Source organism: Rhyacophila brunnea, unplaced genomic scaffold, assembly GCF_057557595.1.
Source record: "Rhyacophila brunnea isolate RB1 unplaced genomic scaffold, BYU_Rbru_1.0 scaffold_23, whole genome shotgun sequence".
Lineage (NCBI taxonomy): Eukaryota > Metazoa > Arthropoda > Insecta > Trichoptera > Rhyacophilidae > Rhyacophila > Rhyacophila brunnea.
Window position 1 is genome coordinate 24603482 of NW_028232893.1, and position 22014 is coordinate 24625495.

The 22014-nt window shown below is 32.4% G+C and overlaps 1 protein-coding gene across 1 annotated transcript in view; it reads left to right on the forward strand.

Moving 5' to 3' along the window:
- The window catches only part of LOC147069759 (uncharacterized), a 281909-nt gene that overhangs the window by 244331 nt on the left and 15564 nt on the right, over positions 1-22014 (forward strand). Inside the window, exons 4-5 of the mRNA XM_085950269.1 lie at positions 8477-8603; positions 11229-11321. Coding sequence (XP_085806395.1) covers positions 8477-8603; positions 11229-11321 — 220 coding nt within the window. The remainder of the gene's footprint in view (positions 1-8476; positions 8604-11228; positions 11322-22014) is intronic.

Here is a 22014-nt window from a genome sequence, read left to right on the forward strand (position 1 = left end):
TAGGATTTCATATAAATAAAAAGGATTTCAAGTTATTCATTTATATTTTTATAAAAATCGATATTTGTTTAAATCAATATAATAAAATAATAAAACATTGAATTAGTCAAAAATCTCTTAGGTACAGCATAGACAATTTAATAAACTTCATTTTAATAGTACATATTATGACCATTAAATATATGTAATATTAAGATAGAGTCCGACAAATTCACATTTTTTACAATAAATGTAAGGTTATTTTTGACTTAAAATAAAAAATATTTTTTTTAAATGTTTTCAGATACATATTTATTAATTAATACAGTTGAAATTGTAAATTATCAAAAAAAAAAATAGGTTGTAAACGCGTGACATATTTCTGTTGGGGGGACGTGAGATAAGATAATGTTTCTCATTTTCGCTGAGAATGTCTCATGAAAGTGAATATGTGAATATATGAATATATATATATATATATGAAAATGAAAATATGAATAACACATATCATCAAAATGTAACAAAAAATAATTGCAATACAATATATTTTATATTTTCCTTGATTCTGTAAATACTTTCCTTTTGTGTGTGTAATCATAAAATACCAAATTCAGTTCCATCTGTTAGTTCAATATAATTATCATTGTTCAGTATAACCTCGATATAACGGACTTTGGATATAACAGACAAGATATTCGATGAAATGTGAAAATTGTTAAAAACACCCTGTTAATCTTATACATGTTTATATCCAAGTATCAACGCTTGTAAACAATGTTATGCGCATGATAATCAAATCATACCTCTCGCACTCTAATTCAAGTCATAATGGCGTCCTTCTCATCGACTGAGCGTAGAATTGACATTTGCAACATTGGCTGCTAATTCACACAGCTGCATGGCAGTTTAATTTGTTTACTCGAAATGAATGGATACATTTATTGCTCTATTCAATAAGTTTACAACGCCGTATGGCTATTTTTTTCTTCTTCGCTTACCAGCTTCTCAAAGAAATTGTTGATGTCCATTTTCAATATACATGCCATAATTTACGTCAAAATTTAGTTTAGCTAAAAGTATATTTTTTGTTCAGCTAAATAATAAAAAATGCCAAGGTAACGTTATATAAACGTTCAATATCACTATTATAAAGTGAGTCATTAGGTAGGTACAAAAAGGTGATGGAAAATGCGAAAGAAAATGAGTTTCCACGTGGGGCCCGCGAATGAGCATTAATCATGTTTCCCGTCTCAAATGGGATTTCCCTTTTTAGTTTCGGCGATCATCGTATACAATCATATATATACTTGTTGTTTTATACAATATTAGTACACAATTAAAATACTGGGTCTCTAGATACCCAGGATAATAAATATAATATCGAGAAATAGATTAAATTTTGTATAATATACTAGAATATTTAAACTTAAAAAAAATACATATATTATAATCTTTTGTCTCCTTTATTTTAATAAATGCTAATATGTAAGCTCAACCTATAACCTCCATACTCTGACTCATAAACAAATTGAAAAACAATATATATCAGCCAAGTCCACCTTTAGGTTTTTTTTACTTATTTGTGAATTGCTGAAGAACTTCTGTTTCTAACATTTCAACAACAACAAAATGTGAATTTTATTAATTTAATATATTCTAAACTCGAAATAATATAAACTTTCACCCTTGTGACTGTGTATTTGAGAAAACAAAAAGGTGTTTTTCTCCTATTCATCTATTATGGACTTGTTTTGAAATCTAGCGACACATATGTACTGGCCAGACCCAGGATTCGACCCTGGGATCCACGACGCAATAGGCAAACGCTTAAGCCGCGCGGCCATCGTGGGTGTATTTCCATTTCTCATAAAAATAAACTCTGTCAATACTCCACTCGGAAATATTTAGGAATATATTACATATTTTTGTAACCTGTATTACCTGTAATACCGCATTAGCGACCATTTTACCGAAATGTATGTTTTGACGCCATTTGATTCAAAATATAAATCTCCACGTATGTGCATTCATAGAATGTTGGATATTTGTTTAAATTGAGGTTTTAATAGACATTTTGTAACACCGCGTATGTGATTTGCAAGGCAATACCGCGAATGTGTCGCCCGTTTTTTCTTTCTCCTGCACAATTTTGTTTTTGTAGCTAACGCGGTATTGCAAGCCGAACGACGATATAATTTTATACATCAGGTAGGTATATTTATACATTATTTAAACTATTCCTAGAATCATTGACATACCAAGTGTCAAATAATAATGAAAGCATAAATATTTAATGAAGTTAAACTTCTTTTGGCGTGTTTGGGAAATTAGATCAGAGTGTATTTTTGGCGTGCGACATGTAACACATAATTTATTTTTTCACACGAAAAAAACGCACTCGATTGGATTCGAATCACCGATTGTTCGGATATCAGCCGAACGCACTACCTTTACGCCACAGTATGATACTGCAATCGTGACGATTATACAGTATAATATTATAGTTTATAATTGTTCCGTTGCCAAGGCAGCGAATTTATTATTGTCGGCCATTGGCAATTCCTCACGTAAACAAACTATTAAACGTCAGAGTGACAGTTGGTACTTTAAAAATAAAACAACGAGAAACTATTTTATAATTTAGTAATATAAGTTAAAGTGTTTAGAAATAAACCAACGGCGTTCCAAAAGCGGTCCTTTTTCTTGAGTGTGTAATTTAACAAGATAATTAAGAGCCAGTCAAAAAAAATCTAGTTTATCACAAGTTTTGTTACGCCAAAGAAGTATAACTTCTAACGCGCGTACATAAGTACACACACCGATTTATTAATATATTTTGCCACTTTATGAATAGAGCGAATTTAGGCGTCTGAATAGTAGATATCTTCAAAAGTAACCTCCCATTATATTTTAAGCGTAAATTGTACTGATGAAGGAAGGTAGTCAGTGGTTGGTAACAGAAAAGGGTTTATTATGTGTGTAGAAACCAGTGGCGAAGACTCCATGCTAGGCGATTATGTGAAGCCTACCTTCTTAAGAACAATATTTTTTAATTACATATTGACTTATTCATATGATCACTTGATTATAATATATTCTATAAAATAACTTATTTTGCCAAGGAGAGATGCCGTATGTGTAGGAATGTGTTACACAGAATATAATAAAACAATCTGTAAAGGTTTTAAAAAATATACCACAGCGCGCCATCTGTTTTGACGTAAATAAAGGTCGGATTATGTTTCAAATAATTTTAATTATTTTTTCATATGTACTTTACGTCACATAGCCCCGCCCAGTCTATCGAATTGTATGAACTAAGGTAAGCTCCGATCGCAGAGTCGAAAACCGAAAAAAAAATTATATGGTGTTTAATCAAATATTAATAAATATAGACTGTTTTTAAAAATAAAAAAAACTTTTATCTAATGATTTTTGATGTGTATGTATTGAAAAAATACGTAATTTAAACTGATCGCTTAATTTTATGTCGTCAGTGAGTTTTTGAAGTTTCATTGAATTAGTGTGTTGTTGTCATTAGTGTGTACCTATTCATTAGTAGTAATATCGTATTATCTTCTTATTTCTCGTAAGTATACCTGACAAGTGTGCTCTTTTTATCAGATCTCCACAGCCTACCTCTTTCCAAAAGTCACCCTTCGCCACTCAGTCTGGTAGAAACACAGCTAGATACGGTGGATAAATTGGGGTGGATCAATAATATAATATTGAGTAGGTACATTGCAATAGTCGAAATCACACCGATCGAATATTACATAATTAGTAACTTAGCGTATCGATGAATCAAACAAAAGACAATGTATTGTCATTGGAGAGATGTCATAGAGACGAGAGTTATGGATACATAACACGTTCTCAAAATAAATCTTGTGTCTTATTCGTTGAATAAAAGAAATAGTTTATTATACGAAATTATAATAAGGCTCGTTTCAGACGGGACACCGGTGTCGCGCTCGATATAACATAGGAGGCCTTTGTATTCAAATAAAAAAGCCTTTGTATTATGTTAATGAATGCCTCAGAGCTAATGAGTCAACGCGTGTCCGGTACACTTTTCCGTCGGCCGCTGCATTCTCAAGCCGCCGATACACTTGTTTTTATTACCGCAGCCAGTTTTATGTTCTAATTTATAACGCGACATTATGCGTTGACTCATTAGCTCTGGGGCGTTCATAAACATAATACAATGGCCCCTTTATTCGAATACAAAAGCCTCCTATAGTATATCGAGCACGACACCGGTGTCGCGTCTGAAACGGGCCTAAGATATAAAAAGTTGGTACATAAATAAAATGAACTAATAACTCATTGTAGATAGTTGCACACGTATTTATTTAAAATGAATTCTTTGAAACAGCACAAATGACCGGACGATAAATAAAAAAAAAATATAACTTGTCCAATTTATTTATAATCGTATCAAACAAAACTAAATACTTTAAAACTTTTCTGAAAGAAGTTGTTCTTGTCTGGCATAAAAAACTTGTTAGGAGAATAAAATAAAATCGAGATCGGCGCGGCGTACGGAGAAAATGTGTTTTTAAGTTTGAATGTTGTGGGCATATTTTTTCGTCTATGTTATTTGAATTGGAAAAGGTGACCTTTTTAGCTCAGGCCAGACGAGATGAAATAGTTTGAGGGGCAGGGGTCGACAGTCTGCGGTACCGTTGAAACTTTGAGGTATTTAGATAGGATTGCATGTATAATTAGACAACATGAAAAAGATAGTAATAATCTTGTGATTCAATGATTATAATGAATTATAACGTACATACTAATTATACGCAATCGAAACTATATTCTGTCAAGTGTTGGTCCTGGCCTTCTTAAGTCCTCATTGCCAGTCCGATCCAGAATTCAGAATCCAAAATTCCGATTACTCGCTTATCCTGAGCATGACCCCCACAATGAGGGGGGGCTGATAGGGCTCTAGCCTGGGGGGCCAGCGTGGCAGGTAGACCAGTTAAGTGAGAAAAACACACCTTAAATTTTCTCTAATAGTAAAAAACACATAAATATTGTGTCCTCACCGGGAATATAACTCAGAACTCTCGGGTGGAAGGCCGGTGCCTTACGCACTGCAACACGAGAGCCGCAATTTAACTATATTTACTTCTAATAAACTATTTCTTTTAATCAAATGAATAATTCACAAGGTTTTGAGAATGTAACATTACAAATATTGAACATACATAACTTGAAATTACTTCAGATACATACCCACTAGAAAAAATCATATTTGAAAAAAAATACGAACCTCGACGGGATTTGAACCCGTATAACTAATGGTGTCGCGCCAATCTGTGCATTAACCAATTACAAAACTCGTATATTAATAACGATAATTTAAACCAGTGGGTTATACACGAAATGCTAATAAAATTGCGTTATTATTAACTATCGGTTTTTGTGTATTAAATCAAGGAATATTAATTACCTTAATTACTAACCGACGTCCGGCTCTCGCCAATATTATATAGTTAAATTGTGGCTCTAGCGTTGCAGTGCGTATGGCACTGGCCTTCCACCTGAGAGATCTGAGTTCGATTCATGGTGAGGACATAATATTCATATGTTTATCTCAAAGCCTGGGTGTTTGTGATTGTTAAAAATTATTAACAACCACTTTGTACGGAAAAGCAAGGACATGGTAATTAATAATTTGTAAAAAAATATATTGTTAAATCAAGTTAATTGTAAGTAAAGATGAATAAATTGTTTCATTATGGACCCCTGCTAGACACAAAGTATTTGTATTCTATTAAGTTTACATTCATCTTTGGATAAAAAGTCTCTCAATGTCTGAGGACGAGATATCGAGAAGAGAAGAGAAGAAAACAAGGACATGAGGGATGGCTTTGTAATAGAAAATTGAGACGATATGTCAAAGAAGTCGCTATTACTCCAGACGGGAGTGGGATTTGATGAATAGCCGGAGAAAAGGCATTAGTAAATTAATGATTTTTTTGAAATAGTATATTATAAAAATTTGACTTACTTAGGTACATAATTTGAAAAAATCTCTATAAAAACATACCTACTATAAAAAATACTGAAAATAAGTAAGTAGGTAGGTACAATACCTGGTTGAACTCGGAGTCGTTTTTCCAATTAAGCCAATTGCTTACTTAACTGCTAGCGCAGTATCGCGGTCATCAGTCTCAGTCCATCATCACCAATGGAGGATCAGCCATGGAAACAAAATCCTTGAAGTTATACCAATAAGTGTCGCACTCTCTGGCGGCATCCAGAAATCGTGTCCCAGCCACGCAAAGCATCTACTCGTGACTACTTCACCAAAGACTGACGTATCCACTTATGAACTCGATTGATTTTAATGCGGTCGTACCAGTGTATGCCATAAGATACCCTTAAAGTCGAGAACTTTGGAGCCTGAGAAAATGTTATGCTGATGTTTTTTGTATGGAGATTACGTCACGTGACCTCAGTCGGCCTATCGCATTATATGCAATATGGAAGGCTCCTATTACCAAGCCTAAAACTTTTGCGCATTATATTATCGTCTATGACTCCCGGTTTGTCCAAAATAATTAATATTAAGATAAATTTAAAAAAATCTATGGCATTTTATAAATAGAAATTAATTTTCTCAAAGGTTTCATCAATATTGACGACCGGTTTTTATAGCTTAAATCACGGTACCAATAATAAATACTGACATTGATTCTTAGCTAGTATCAGGATCTCCCCAAATATTAGTCTTAACGTACTTGCACTTGATAATAATTTTTATAAACCTTGTTATTTATACAATGAATAATAATTTTTAATAGGAATGATACGTCTAACTATGAAAATGTAAGCATAGTCATATTATAACTGCATTATATTCACAATCTCTATAGAAACTACGCGATGAAATACGTCATAGTTCATAATAATATACAGAAAAGCCCCTGAATGAATGCTATTATAATCCAGTGGTACCCGAGGGATGTAATACTACCAAAATGCTACCCCATGGTACGCTGGATTGATGATATATTAGGGTACGATGAAATTATGTGAGGGTGAAGAACAAGAAATCAAGAAGATTAGAGAGTGCTTAAGGATGTCTTCATGATGATGACTACATTAATTAACCCTGTCATGCACTAGATCCTGAGCATATAATATGATAAGCATAAAGACGTAACATTTCCTTTAATCCATAATCACAAGGATATATTATATTATACGTATTTGAAAGAGTGGGGGATTTGTAATTCCGCTAATTGTGACTAAAATAATATTATTATTATCAGCCATCATATTATTAAATTCAATCTTTTACCAATGTGCATAATAATTATTTTTCTTCCATTTAGCTTTTACACAGGTAATTTAAATAACTTAAACTAAGTTTTTTTTATATTTATTACTTTCTCAAATCATGTACAATATTTTTTGTACAAATTTCATTTATCTTAAAAGATTCTTACTTTTTTTTGAATATATTGATACTTATGTATAAATGTTTTATTTTTTTTTCTAAACTAAATCAAATTGAAAATAAATATAGAAGACTATAAACCGTACATTAAATTGTAAATTGATTAGTATATAACAGTAGCGAATGGTGACTTTGGGAAGTAGGTAGGCGGTGGATATCAAAGAAAAAGAGCACACTTGTCAGTTATAGTTACGGGAAATAAAAAGATAATACGATATTACTACTAATGAGTAAGTACACACTAATGACAACGACACACTAATTCGATGAAATTTTAATCGCTCCTGACGACATAAAATTTAGCAATTACGTATTTTCTATACACACCAAAAATGATGAGGTAAAATTAATTTCTATTTTAAAAAAAATCTATATTAATTATTATTTATATATGATTAAATGCCATAGATTTTTTAAATTATCTTATTATTATTTTGGACAAACCAGTAGTCTTTTCATGTAATCCGGACGCTGTTTGCCGTAAATATGCAGTTTGAATCAATAGATTTGCGAGTGAACGTGGAAGCAAAAGCATTTTATCTTGATAAGAATTTAACTGAATTCTACAAAGGAATTTCACTTGAGGTATATCCAAATATAGTTAAACATGCTCGATCAGTCTTTGAACGTTTTGTGATTTCTGTCCACTTTTTTCATAAAGAAAATCATTTTTTTAAATAATATTCTTGAGAAATCTTTTCTAAAGAAATTTCCCGAAATGTAAAATTTCAATTCTCGAGATTCGGGATGGAAATCTCGAAAATTTCTCGAGAATTCCCATCGGGAAATTCCCAAAACCCAACTCTAGCCACTGGTATACAATGAATTACTTTCTTTTCTCATATTATAATCATCCAATAATATTTTAAAGAATTTCCATGATTCCTCTCCGGACTGTGTTATTAATTTCTGAAATTATCTGGCGAAAATAATAAAATACGCATTGGTGTCGATCTTACAAATATCCAATGGTAACGACCAACTTAAAAAGTATTTTAATATTTATTTTAATTTCTCTTACAGGCTATGGCCACATCGCCCCGAAGACTCACATGGGTAAGGTGGTCACCATCTTTTATGCAATCCTCGGAATTCCTCTGATGCTGCTTTGCCTCTCGAACATCGGAGACGTCATGGCTACATCGTTCAGGTAAATAACAAAATTAACAGAAATAGTTCACCAAGGCCAGTGGGGCACACGAGGGGGGGGCATGGTGTAGGTTTACTATTGGCAAAGGGTGGAGGTAGGCTGTTAAGATCTGACATAAATGATAGACATTAAACTTTGTTAGTCATACGTATTTGTTTTTATTGAACTAAGACTACAACTTAGAGATGGTGTTGGTTAGTTTTTAAAAATCAATTAAGCCCTACCTAAACCAAATCATAATAGTTTTGGTATACTTTGGGCGATACGACACAAATGTGTACACTTTTTCATTCATACTTTTTGTTTTCATTGGATTAAGACTACATCTTGTTGGTTCATTTTTTTTAAATCCATTAAGCCCTGCCTAAACCAAACTATAATAGATATAATACTATTCTATTCATAAAATATCCAATGTTATATATGATTTAATTGCATTGCAATTTAATTTATAGATAGACGAATATTTGTTGACTATTATCTATTATAGCTTAATTTTTGCAGGGTTTAATTGAATTTTAAAAACTAACCAACACCATCTATAAATTGTAGTCTTATTTCAATAAAAACAAATACTTATGACTAACAAAGTATAATTTGCGCTATTTATGGTAGATCTTAACAGCCTACCTCCACCCTTCGCCACTGAGGTATACAGAGTGCGATTGACAAAAGACCGATAAACGAGAAATTAAGCTGTGTTGTGTTGAGTAGGTTTGTGTATAAGTTAAATGCACTAATACTTTTTTTTGTCCATTTTCAATTAATATTTCGGAACTTCAATATTAACAAACCAAAAATCGACGATAAACATTCGGCGAAAAGAACGACTACACCCACTAGTCGGTGGTGGTGTAAATCAAAAGAACATTTTTTTTCAGTGGAATTCGGCATAAATATTGTAGCTCTTTAGAGTCTAGACCAAGCGGGTAGCACAGCCGACAATATTTGAGTAATGTTTTAGCATACTAGGTGCACATGTCCAGCATGGTCGCTGTTAGTCACTTCCAATCCACCAGTCGCTGATGACACGCTCAACGGTTACCGCCGTTATGCCTCCAATTTAATAAAAACTAGGAAAAACTGTACAAATGTACCACCGTATATTGTGAAAATATGTAAACATAATTATATGAAGAAGAAAAAGAGCCTATGGGACTAATTTACATTCTCCTCCTTGGGATTAAATCCTGAGTGCGCCACTGACCAAGGCAGTGATTCCGAGTAGGTACATTAACAGTTGCTTCATCGGCACGTTTTCTTCAGAAATGATGAAAGTCATATTGAAGCAGAACTAGCTTAGAAAGATGTGATATTCATTCATTTTCCTCAGCTAGCTTTCATAATATTCATAGAAAATTTACTCCTAGGAGAATTCATATTATATTCAATCAATACTTACTTGTTGAATTTATAACTACTATCGAATCATTAGAAGAATTATAGTTAATTTAAATCAACCATATAATTGAATAATAAATATACCTACAATATTATTGTATAGTTTTATTGATTATGTATGTGTATGCTCAGCATACGGACCGCACGCCACCAGTGTGTTCATATTGAATTAATGGTTTGTGGTGGGTATGATAATATGTTAAATAAATATATTGAAATTTAGCCATACATTATGTGAATCCACTTATGAAGTGACTGTGTAAATATTATATTATTAACTTGGTACATTATTATTATATCCATTTAATCAAATCCGACTACATTCAGGCCATGACGCTGAAAAAAAAACTAAAACTACGTGGTAATGAAAGTTATTTGTTATATTCTTAGAATGCAATGCGGAAACCCGTTTGAAATATTATATGAAGATTTTCGATTGCATATTTCGTTCAAACTATTACCAACTATTTCAATATGAAGCAATCATCATTTTCTGCAAACAGTAAGTTTACCATATTTCATACGAAGTATGAGCAACAACTAGCACGATCATCAAAGTTAATAGTTTCATGTGACGGTATTAAATTTTAATCTAAAATCGTCTAGAAACTTGTAGAAATAAATACCTATGTAATTTATATTGTCAAAATATATTATGTGATGCATCCCTTGTTGAGTTTATTTTGCATTACTTCAACAACTGCAAAATTGAACATTATATATAATTTAGAAAAAACACTAACTGAGAGAGTATATCACAACCAATAGAAAAAACTTTTTTGAAAAAAGTAAGCCAACCGGTCGGGAATCGAACCCGGCATTTCCAACGGGTAAACGCCCCAAACTCGTCGCATTCAGCCATTATGCTACGGAAGACATACTAATAACGACCAATATTTTAGCTATTGGCTATTAAATACCTACCACTCAGCGTTCTTTCGAAATCATGCTACTTCGGCAATCGATTTTTGTTTATTAAATCAAAGTAGGTAGCTATTTTACTTATTACTAAGATTACTAACCGACGTCTAGGAATTTCTCCAATATTTTTTAAGTAACTTCTTGTACTTGCTAATAATTTTTAATTAACTATTTCTTTTATTCTGCTTTAAACTGCATAATTATTTGTGTGTTATTTTACAATACGTGAATTTTAAGTTATTTTTTGAATATTGTTAAAAGTGTTATTATATTATTATTAAAATAATTGTTTATTTTTGCAAGGTTCCTCTATTGGCGTGTTTGCTGCTACGTATGTACCAGAAAACCAAAGAAAAGAAGGCACAGATCTATAAGGTCATCTACTCGCCAACAAAGGTATATAATATTATATTAAAATATTTATGACAATACATAATATTATGTAGAAGGAAACGATAACATAAGAATCAGTGAGTCATTCAGTAATCACACAATCAGCATATTCTACAGGTGCGATACTTGTCATCAAAACGCCTCGAAGTTGCAACGATGCGGCGTCAGCAGATTTCCGAATTGGAAACAACATCAACAATGACTCGCGCAATTTACCGAATATGCATTATATAAATAAGATTAAGTCATAGGTGATGGCAGTGGCGAAAGGTGGAGGTAGGCTCTTAAGATTTGACATAAATAATGCACAATAAACTTTGTCCATCATACTTATTTGTTTTCATTGAACTAAGAATTCAATTTGTAGATGGTGCTAGTTTTTAAAATTCAATATAACCCTGCCTAATCTAAGGCATAGTAGATAATAGCCATAATTTTTAATTGAATTAAACCCTGCCTCAACCAAACCACAATAGTGTAGGTATGCTATGAGCGATCAATAGTCAATTGTCATAAAAAAATTACTTATTTATAAAACATACATAATTTGAAAACACCTCAGATATTTACCCTCTAGAAAAAATCAGATTTGAAAAAATACGATGCTCGACGGGTTTGAACCCGTATAACCACTGGTATCGCGCCAACTGTGCATTAACCAATTTTGCTACGAGCCTCCAATCTAATTATGACAATTAAAACTAGTAGGTCATGCATGAAATGCTTATCAAATTGCGCTATTATTGACTATCGGTTTTTGTGTATTTATTATAATATATCGAATGTTAGATACATTCTCAAAATCTTGTGAATTATTCGTTGAATAAAAGAAATAATGGTTTATAAAAATTATTGGCAAGTTCAAGTAGACGTTATAACTAAAATATTTGGCGAGAGCTGGGCGTCGGTTAGTAATAAAATTAAGGTAATTGATATTCCTTGATTTAATACACAAAAACTGATAATCAATAATAACGCAATTTGATAATTATTTCATGTATGACCTACTATTTTAAATTTTCGTAATTAGATAGGAGGCTCGTAGCATAATTCATTAATGCACAGCTGGTATTGCAGTGGTTATACGGGTTCAAATCCCGTCGAGCATCGTATTTTACAACGTTTTTATTAGTTCGTATTCTTGTTTGTCCTGTGGTTGTTTGTCCAGTACGAATCTTGCAATCGATTTTTAACTAACTTCCCGACTAACTAGACATTTGAAACTATTTGAATATATCAGAACACGATGCCAATGCATTCTTTTAATACTTTTAGCCATCTTTAAGGAGAGTTGAATTCATTTTCAGTTAATTCTGTTTTGTATGGAAAGTTATTTCAGAAAAATCCGTAAAGACTACGAGTATTATTTGTTGCTAAGGGTGTGGTTCTAGCAACTAAATTATTAATATATACGTGCGTTACTATGGAAATCAAAATGAAATGTCAAAATGACATTTCAGTATTCTATATTTGTTTGTTTGTTTTTTATTTACTTCATATAAAGTACAAGTTTGAGCATATTGAGCATAATAATTCACAGAAAATTTAAAAATGTTGTACATAAAAAGTTCTTTTTATCTTGTAATTATTTTAAAACATGATTTTATCTAGTGGGTATTACCTATATCTGAGGTGTTAATAAAGTATGTTTTAAAAATAAGTAATTTTCTTTAAACTATTCCCTTTCCTATTCCTTTTATACTTTAGCAACATCGCTATGTATTTAGAGTATTTGCAGAACGGACTATCCTTGGATGAATATAATACATTGTTACGCACGTCTGCATCGAATGAAAAGTGAGCTTTCTCTCTAGAAAAGCGCAACGCTAAGAAAGCTCGATGCATTCGTCGAACGTATCCCGAGCAGTCAAGCGAAGGAAAATATTCCGTAAGCCATTTCCGCAGCATTTTACCATTACTTGGCTATGACTGGTGGAAAGAAGAATGTAAATATTATTTTATACCTGATAAAAAAAATACTGCCAGTCTGTAGTCAATTTGAAGTGTAACGGTTTATCAATGAACACTAGTTTAACTATTTTTCATTTCAAAATTCAAAAATTATAATATTATAACCAATAGGAAAAAACTCCTTTCAAAAAGATTTTTTCTATTGCTTATAATATATTTTCTCGGACAGAAGTGTTTTCAAAATTATGTATGTTCAATAATTAGAATGTTATTCTTAAATCTTGTGAATTATTCGTTGAATAAAAAAATAGTTAATTAAAAATTATTAGCATGTTCAAGTAAGTTACAATTACAATAAAAATTTTGGAGTGATCCGTGATGACGGTTAGTAATTAAAGTACTACCTACTTTGATTTAAAATACAAAAGCCGATCGCCAATAAGTAGCTAAATTTAGAAAGCGCTTGAGTGAGTATTAAAGCCATTAGTTAAAATTTGTCGCAATTAGGCCTGACTCCTTTAGCTTTACCACAAGGTCAATGCGCGTTGGCGCGAAACCCGAGAGCTGCAGGTTCGATTCATGCATGGTGTCGTATTTTTTTAAAAACGATTTTTCTATTGGGTATAATAAAATAATTATTGAGAAATTATTTATCAGATGTGTTTCAAAATTATGTATGTTTAATAATAAGAATGTTACATTCTTAAATCTTGTGAATTATTCGTTGAATAAAAAAAATAGTTGATTAAAAATTATTAGTAAGTTCAAGTAAGTTACAACAAAAAATCTTGGAATGGTCCGTGACGTCGGTTATTAATAATTAAAGTAATACTTATTTTGATTTAAAATACAAAAGCCGATTGCCAATAAGTAGCTCAATTATTTAGAAAACGCTACAGTGAGTATTAAAGCTATTAGTTAAAATTTGTCGCAATTAGGCCTGACTCCTTTAGCATTGTGGTCAATGCGCGTGGGCGCGAAACCCGAGAGGTGCAGGTTCGATTCCTGCTGGGTGTCACTTTTTTCAAAAATGATTTTTTCTATTAGTTATAATATATTTTTTCAGAAGTGTTTAGAATGTTACATTCTCGAATCATGTGAATTATTCGTTGAATTAAAAAAAAATAGTTAAGTAATTAAAAAATATTTTTCATTTATTTTCCTACTAAATAAACATTAATAGTACAAGCAAAATGTCGTTGTATAATTATTATTGTTAAAATGTCAATTCCAAAATTTTTCATCATTTCTTTGTAATATTTACAATAATTATTATTAAAAGTATACTTGAGCTTATTTAGCTTCCTGTCAAAAAAAAGTGAATAGTATTATGTTACTAAGCTCTATACACTATTTCGCCGTGTATCGGATGTTTAAAAGATTGCAAAAAAAGGAAACAAATGTGATGCGTATAAGTCTTAAGGGGGGACATGCTCGTCGAAGGTCAAAATTGAGTTTTTATTGTATTTTCAAACCATGATCCTGGACACTCCTTAAACGTTGTAGATAATCTATTTATATAATTTTGAAGCCTTATTATCCTTTATAGTTATTTTAAACATTTGATGACTGCATGAAGCATTTTTGTTACATAAAATAGTATTCTTTTAAACCTCTCGCTCTAATGTTTTAGAATATAGTCATATTTCAGTACATAACTGTGCAGTGGTGTTAAGATTTTTTACATTTATTAATTTTTAAACGCATTTATAAAACCATTAGTATAATTTATTACGAGATAATTTTTGTAAAATATTCACGATAAAAAATTATTTTGATAATCTCTGTGATCCCAAATTTGACAAGAATTAGGCATTTTATTATTCAAAAAATCGGCAAGATTAACACATTTGAAGATAATTCTAAAGATATTTATTATAAGCTATGTTTTTGACCATTCAAGTGTGATAAAAATCTTATGAATAATGATTGCTTTATAATAATTATTGACCTAAGAATAAGGTAGTGTTTTTTTGAAATACGCCATTTCTTTTGTCATTCCCCAGTGGTTAAGCTACAACATACGGCCGTAGCCATAAAATGACAAACTATAATTAAAGTAGGAAGTAAAATTATGTTAACGCGCGTGTTTGAACATGTACCTAACCGAATTTTTTTTTATTTTTTTTTAAACGGTACATGTTCAAACACGCGCGTCAATATCATTTTACTCCCTACTTCAATTATAGTTTGTCAATTTATGGCTACGGCCGTATGTTGTAGCTTAACCACTGGGGAATGACAAAATAAATGGCGTATTTCAAAAAAACACTACCTTATTCTTAGGTCAATAATTATTATAAAGCAATCATTATTCATAAGATGTTTATCACACTTGAATGGTCAAAAACATAGCTTATAATAAATATCTTTAGAATCATCTTCAAATGTGTTAATCTTGCCGATTTTTTGAATAATAAAATGCCTAATTCTTGTTAAATTTGGGATCACAGAGATGAGCAATATAATTTTTTATCGTGAATATTTTACAAAAATTATCTCGTAATAAATTATGCTAATGGTTTATTAAATGCGTTTAAAAATTAATAAATGTAAAAAATCTTAACACCACTGCACAGTTATGTACCGAAATATGACTATATTCTAAAATATTAGAGCGAGAGGTTTAAAAGAATACTATTTTATGTAACAAAAATACTTCATGCAGTCATCAAATGTTTAAAATAACTATAAAGGTTAATAAGGCTTCAAAATTCTATAAATAGATCATCTACAACGTTTAAGGAGTGTCCAGGATCATGGTTTGAAAATACAATAAAAACTCAATTTTGACCTTCGACGAGCATGTCCCCCCTTAAAGTCAGCGAATTGCGTAGAAAGGTGATTAATTGAGTGCAGGGAAAGAGTTTATGGATCTGTCGAACGAGACAATTTACTTTTAAAATTAATTGAACTGGGGATTCCCGAATATACGTGCATTAGTGTGTGATTGATTTATACTGTTACTTCAGTCAAGCCTTATTCAAAAAACATCATCTTTACCAATTTTTTCTTCTTTTTTTCGACCATGTCCGATCCTAACAGGATGATATGGGCCTCCACAGAGTAGAGGATTGTATTAACAGATTTTGTTTTTTACGAGAAATGGATGTCAGCCACTTGCTCAACCTATTAGGTCCATACCCTGACTAACACACAAATTGAAAACCAATATGTGTACTTGCCAGACCCAGGATTCGAAACTGTGACCCACGGCATCATAGTCCAACGCTTAAGTGCCACCGTGGGCGTTACCGAATAACATAGCAAATCTTTTAAAAGGTAAATAACTGTCCCTCAGAGAAATCAGGTTACAATAACTGACCAAGCACGGGACAACTACTTACTATATGCCTTGAATAATTCTGTTGGCAGGCTATGTCTCAAGGATGATAGACACTAAGCTGGCTCTCTTATATAAACTCGTCCGCCTGCAATGTGGCGAATACTTCGATGTGACGTAATCGTTATTCACAAAACACTCGTTGCCAATTGGAGCTTCGCAGATTGGTCGAATGCAACTGTTTAGTTTGACAAAAAAATTGATGTGTGTACTTATGTACGCGCGTTAGAAGTTATACTTCTTTGGCGTAACAAACCAAAAACAAAACGAATTCAGAACTAATAGACGAGAGAAAAGTCGTAGATTTGAAAAGGACGGCAATAAAAGTGACAGAGACCCAAGGAAAGAGAGAGAGATACAACAGGGGGGAGATATGAGAGAGAAGATTCGAATACTAGAGATGATTTGAAAATTGAGAGAGACTTGAGACAAGGTAGAGTGAATAGATTTCGAAATAACCTGGACGTGGAAGATGAAGTTAGTCCGAGGTTTAATCAGGTAAGTTATGGAAGAAATTTACTTATGTACGTGCGTTAGATGTTATACTTCGTTGGCGTAACAAAACAAAAACAAAACTTGTGATAACCTAGATTCTACGACTAGCTTTTAATTATCTTGTTAAATTACATACTCAAGAAAAAGGACCGCTTATTGGAACGCCTTTGGTTTATTTCTATACACTTTAACTTATATTACTAAATTATATAATTATTTATCGTTGTTTTTATATTTAAAGTAATAACTGCCACTATGACGTTTAATAGTTTGTTTACGTAAGGAATTGCAAATGGCCGACAATAATAAATTCGTTGCCTAGGCAAACGGAACAATTCTAAACTATAATATAATACTGTATAATCGTCACGATTGGAGTATCATACTGTGGCGTAATGGTAGTGCGTTCGGCTGATAACCGTTGGTTCGAATCCAATCGAGTGCGTTTATTTTTGTGTGGAAAAATAAATTATGTATTACATGTCACGCGCCGAAAATACACTCTGATTTTCCAAACGCGCTTAAAGAACTATAACTTTAAAAACATCTGCCGTTGCAATCGATAAGTTGCATGCTTCTCGGGGAAAACGTCAGGATGGCATACAAACATCTACGAATTGGTCATTCCTATACTGGCTCGCCGATCGCTGCATCTAAATATTTATACGTTTCGAAGGTTACGTGCGAAAAGGTGGATTCGGAAACATGATTGCGGTAGCTAGCTGGTATAGAAAAAAACATCATTGAAGCTAAGATGGTGGACTGTGGAGGGAGCTTGTGGGAGATAGAGACATTGTTGATGATAATAAATATGGTAAAGTTATACGACATCATCATCATCATCAGCCTGAATCTATCCACTGCTGGATAAAGGCCGCTTCCACTTCTCTCGGTCCTGTGCATTGCGTTGCCACGCACTTCCGCAGAACTTTATCATTTCATCGATCCAGCGGTCTCTAGGTCTACCTTGCGGACGTTTTGTACTTCTTAGATACCACTGGATGACTAGATTCGTCCAACGATTGTCTCTTCTTCGAGCTATGTGTCCAGCCCATCTCAATTTAAAGCTTTTAATAAACTCTATTACATCGCAAACCCTTGTCTGGTTCCTTATCCACTCTTGTTGTACTTTCGCGTTATACCCAGCCTGCACCTCTCCATACCACGTTGTGCTACTCTAAGTTTCTGGATCTCTCTTTTACTTAGGGTCCATGTTTCACACGCATATGTGATTACGGGAAGCACACACCGGTTGAACACTTTGCGCTTTAGGCATAGTGGAAGGTCACTTTTGAAGACATTATTCAGGCAATACAATTCAGACAATATCCCAAAAATAGTATTGTTTGTCAAGTACTAATAATTATCTATTGGATTTTATTATACGAGCATTTTATTTACTTACGTCTGACATAACATCCGATTTAAAAACAAGTCCAGTAACAACACCGATAAATTTCATACCATTTAACCTGTTATCACTGCATTTTATAGTTATTATATGGACATACGTTTATTTTGCACGTAAGCACACGTATCTTGAGATGGGTTGTTTATCCGCGCAACCTGCATCCGGCCCATGAAAAGAAGGAAGCTTGTAATCGCGGCCGACAACAGCGTGGAATTTATAGTCCGGTCCTGCACTGAAAATAATATCTACAGAGTGTACTGTGAAATAATATTCTACCTTTATGTATTCAATTAACTTGTAGTCTTGCTATATATTATGATTTTAATATACTATTTTTTTTTCAACGAATAAGACACAAGATTTCTGAATGTAGCATTCTATATACTAAATATACATAATTTGAAAACATGAAAACCCTGCCTAACCAAACCATAATAGTTTTGGTGTACTTTGGACGATACGATAAAATTGTGCAAACTTTTTATTCATTATTATTATTCGTTGGAAAAAGAATATAGGTATATTACACAAGATGTATGTATGATTTAATTACATGATTTTAGATATTTTATAGATAGACGAGTATTTTTTGAGCATTATATATTATGGCTTGGCTCTCGCAGGGTTTAATTGATTTTTAAAAACTGACCAACACCGGCTGAAAAGATTAGTGTGACACTATTTATGCCGGATCTTAACCGCCTACCTTCACCCTTCGCCACTGTTGCATAGTATAGTACATTTGAATGTATTTGAAGCAGCTTGTTTGCCTTACCACTCCACGTGCAATTTTGTTAGATAAGCGAATAAAATGACACTTTCTGACATTAGAGAATACATTTTCATTAAACGTAGGTTGTATGGAAGTTATATTAGATGGGATTTTCGTTTGTTTTTTTTAATCTTGTATAGTGTATTCCAGGGTTTCCCAAAGTTTTTCTGCAATGGAACACTTCGCAAAACCGGAAATTTTAACGGAACACTTAGTTTATTTTGTAGGTTAATTATTAGCGCAGCTAACCGTTCTGCCAATTTTGGCAACTGTCATTAAGCTGACAAGTCTTGTTAGCCGGTCAGTTAAAACAATATACCCCATCTTTCACCAAAAGATGGTCCTCTGCTTGTAGATCCCAAAGCGACCCCCAGGCTAGGATCTTTGGCGGGCCTCCTACTTATCGCTAAGGTTAAAGGCAATGTGACGATCTACTGTTGTATATTCCAAATGATGTTCGAGGTAAAATTAAAGGTATTTTTAGCGATTTTGTGTATTTTTCATACACCCACTTTTATAATGATATGCGCAATTATGGACATGTCAATTATCGACAATAATAAAAAAAATATAAGTAGTGCAAAACCACATATTATTAAATGTTAGTATGCTTGAAGTGAAACAGAGTCGCAGGCGATATTTTTTTACTATAAGTGTATGTTTGTGATGTGTGTTAATCTCACAGGGCTGGTCGATCTCTCACGCCGGTCCAGGCCCCCAGGCTAGAGGCCTGTCAGCCCCCCCCATTGTGGGAGCCATGACCTATCTAGATACTTGACGTCATAAACATCAGTGGCGATTGATCATCATTCGCCTTTCAATATTATGAAGTAGATTATTTAATTATTTAAGTTTTAATTATTTTACTTCTTCTTAGTAGAGGATCTTGAAATGTGTTGCAGTGTATAAAATTAAGATTCAATGTCGATTCAATTCAAGGAAAGGGGGTATGTAGCTGCGGAATAATAGCGATCAAATATCTATTGTTTAGGATATCAAATTACTCTGCAGTAATATATTCCCAGCGAATCCATTTCCAGTAAACAACTGAGCTAGATCAGCAAGTCGGTTGGCGAAATTAGAGATGGTGTATTATTATATCATATCACAGTACATTATACCATTACGGTGTATTAGCTGAATAATCATTTTTCATAGTATTATATTTTATTACGACTGTAATAACAAATAATATTTCACAAACTACTCGATTTAAAACGCTGACTCTATAATTAGTTTAATATGATTATGTACCAGAATTTAATGTTCATGTGTTACTTTTTATTGTATAAATAACGAAGAATAATTTATCTCAATGTTGCTCGAATCCAAGTACTTAGCTCGTAACTATCATGTATAATATACTATTGTACCGATACGCTGCTAATAAATCTCACCCTGCTACATCGTAGACTTCATTATCATCATCCTCTGCCTACACATCGAACACCACACCAGTGACCCAACAAAGCCTTTCCAAATGGTCGCGGAACACCTATTCAGTTTGGGAAACCCTGGTGTATACAATGAGTGGTTATAAAAAAAATGCATTTTGAATTTGGAATTTTCATTAAGAAATATATATCGGAAAATACCCCTTAAAAGTTTAATATACCTAATATAATATGATTACACTCTGTAGTTATTTGAGAAATTGCAATGAAATAGGATACCGTAACAACTCAGTGAAAACCTGACTCCGCGAGTTAGAATTCTTCAAAAGAAGCTTCGCGTTTCCAGAGTTTCGTGTTCACCTTATCACTGAAAAATAACTTAAAAGAATAAAACTTTTCAACGCTCTACCTTCGACAAATAAAAAGTTTACCGCGCAATGTGGTCTTTTATAAAACAATATAAAACAAATAGAATTTATTATAAGTATATGCTGTCATATGAATATTATGAATATCTGTATGGTTCAGTTGTAATACCTATATTAATTTTAGATGTACCGTGTATAATCTAGCTAGATAACCCTAGAGCTCACCAGTAAACTGTAAAATGAGAAGCAATCAAACTGAACATTTTAAATATAGTGTACACAATACGAACAAATTTAAGTCATTTCGAGGCATCTACCCTAGCGTCAAGTTATGTTGAATCAAAATAACGACAATTATTATACCCACGCAACTTTGTGCCTATATTTGTATTCTTATCAAGTATTAAGAAACACGCATAATGAATGGCTGGAAATGCGTTTGATAAAGATTTAATTTTTAATTAACTATTAGTTTTAGTCAAAAAATAATTCACAAGATATAAGAATGTAATATTCTATTATTGAACATAGATAATTTTGAAAACACTTTTAAGAAAATATATTACTTTTAAGTTTAATATTAAGTATAAGTATAATTTTATATTATAATTTTTTGAAAAAAGTAAGACACCCAGCAGGAATCAAACCTGCATCTCTCGGGTTTCGTGCCCATTCACATATAGGCGCCATACTTAATTGCTACAAATATTTTTTTCGGATCGCCCATAGTATGGGTACTTAAAATTATGGTTTGGTTAGGCAGGGTTTAATTTAAATTAAAAAAATTAATCTGCACTAGGGATTCCAATCCCGGAATCTTGAGCTATTTTCGATACCTATGAATCCCAGGATTGATAAATGTAATCCCGAAACTTTCGGGATTGATTTTTTTATCAATTTTTATGGAAAATAAAATAAAAACGAAAATATAACAGAAAAAATACTTTTAATAACAAATAACTACATTAGAAATAAACTGAGTTTGAATGAAGTTTGATTTAT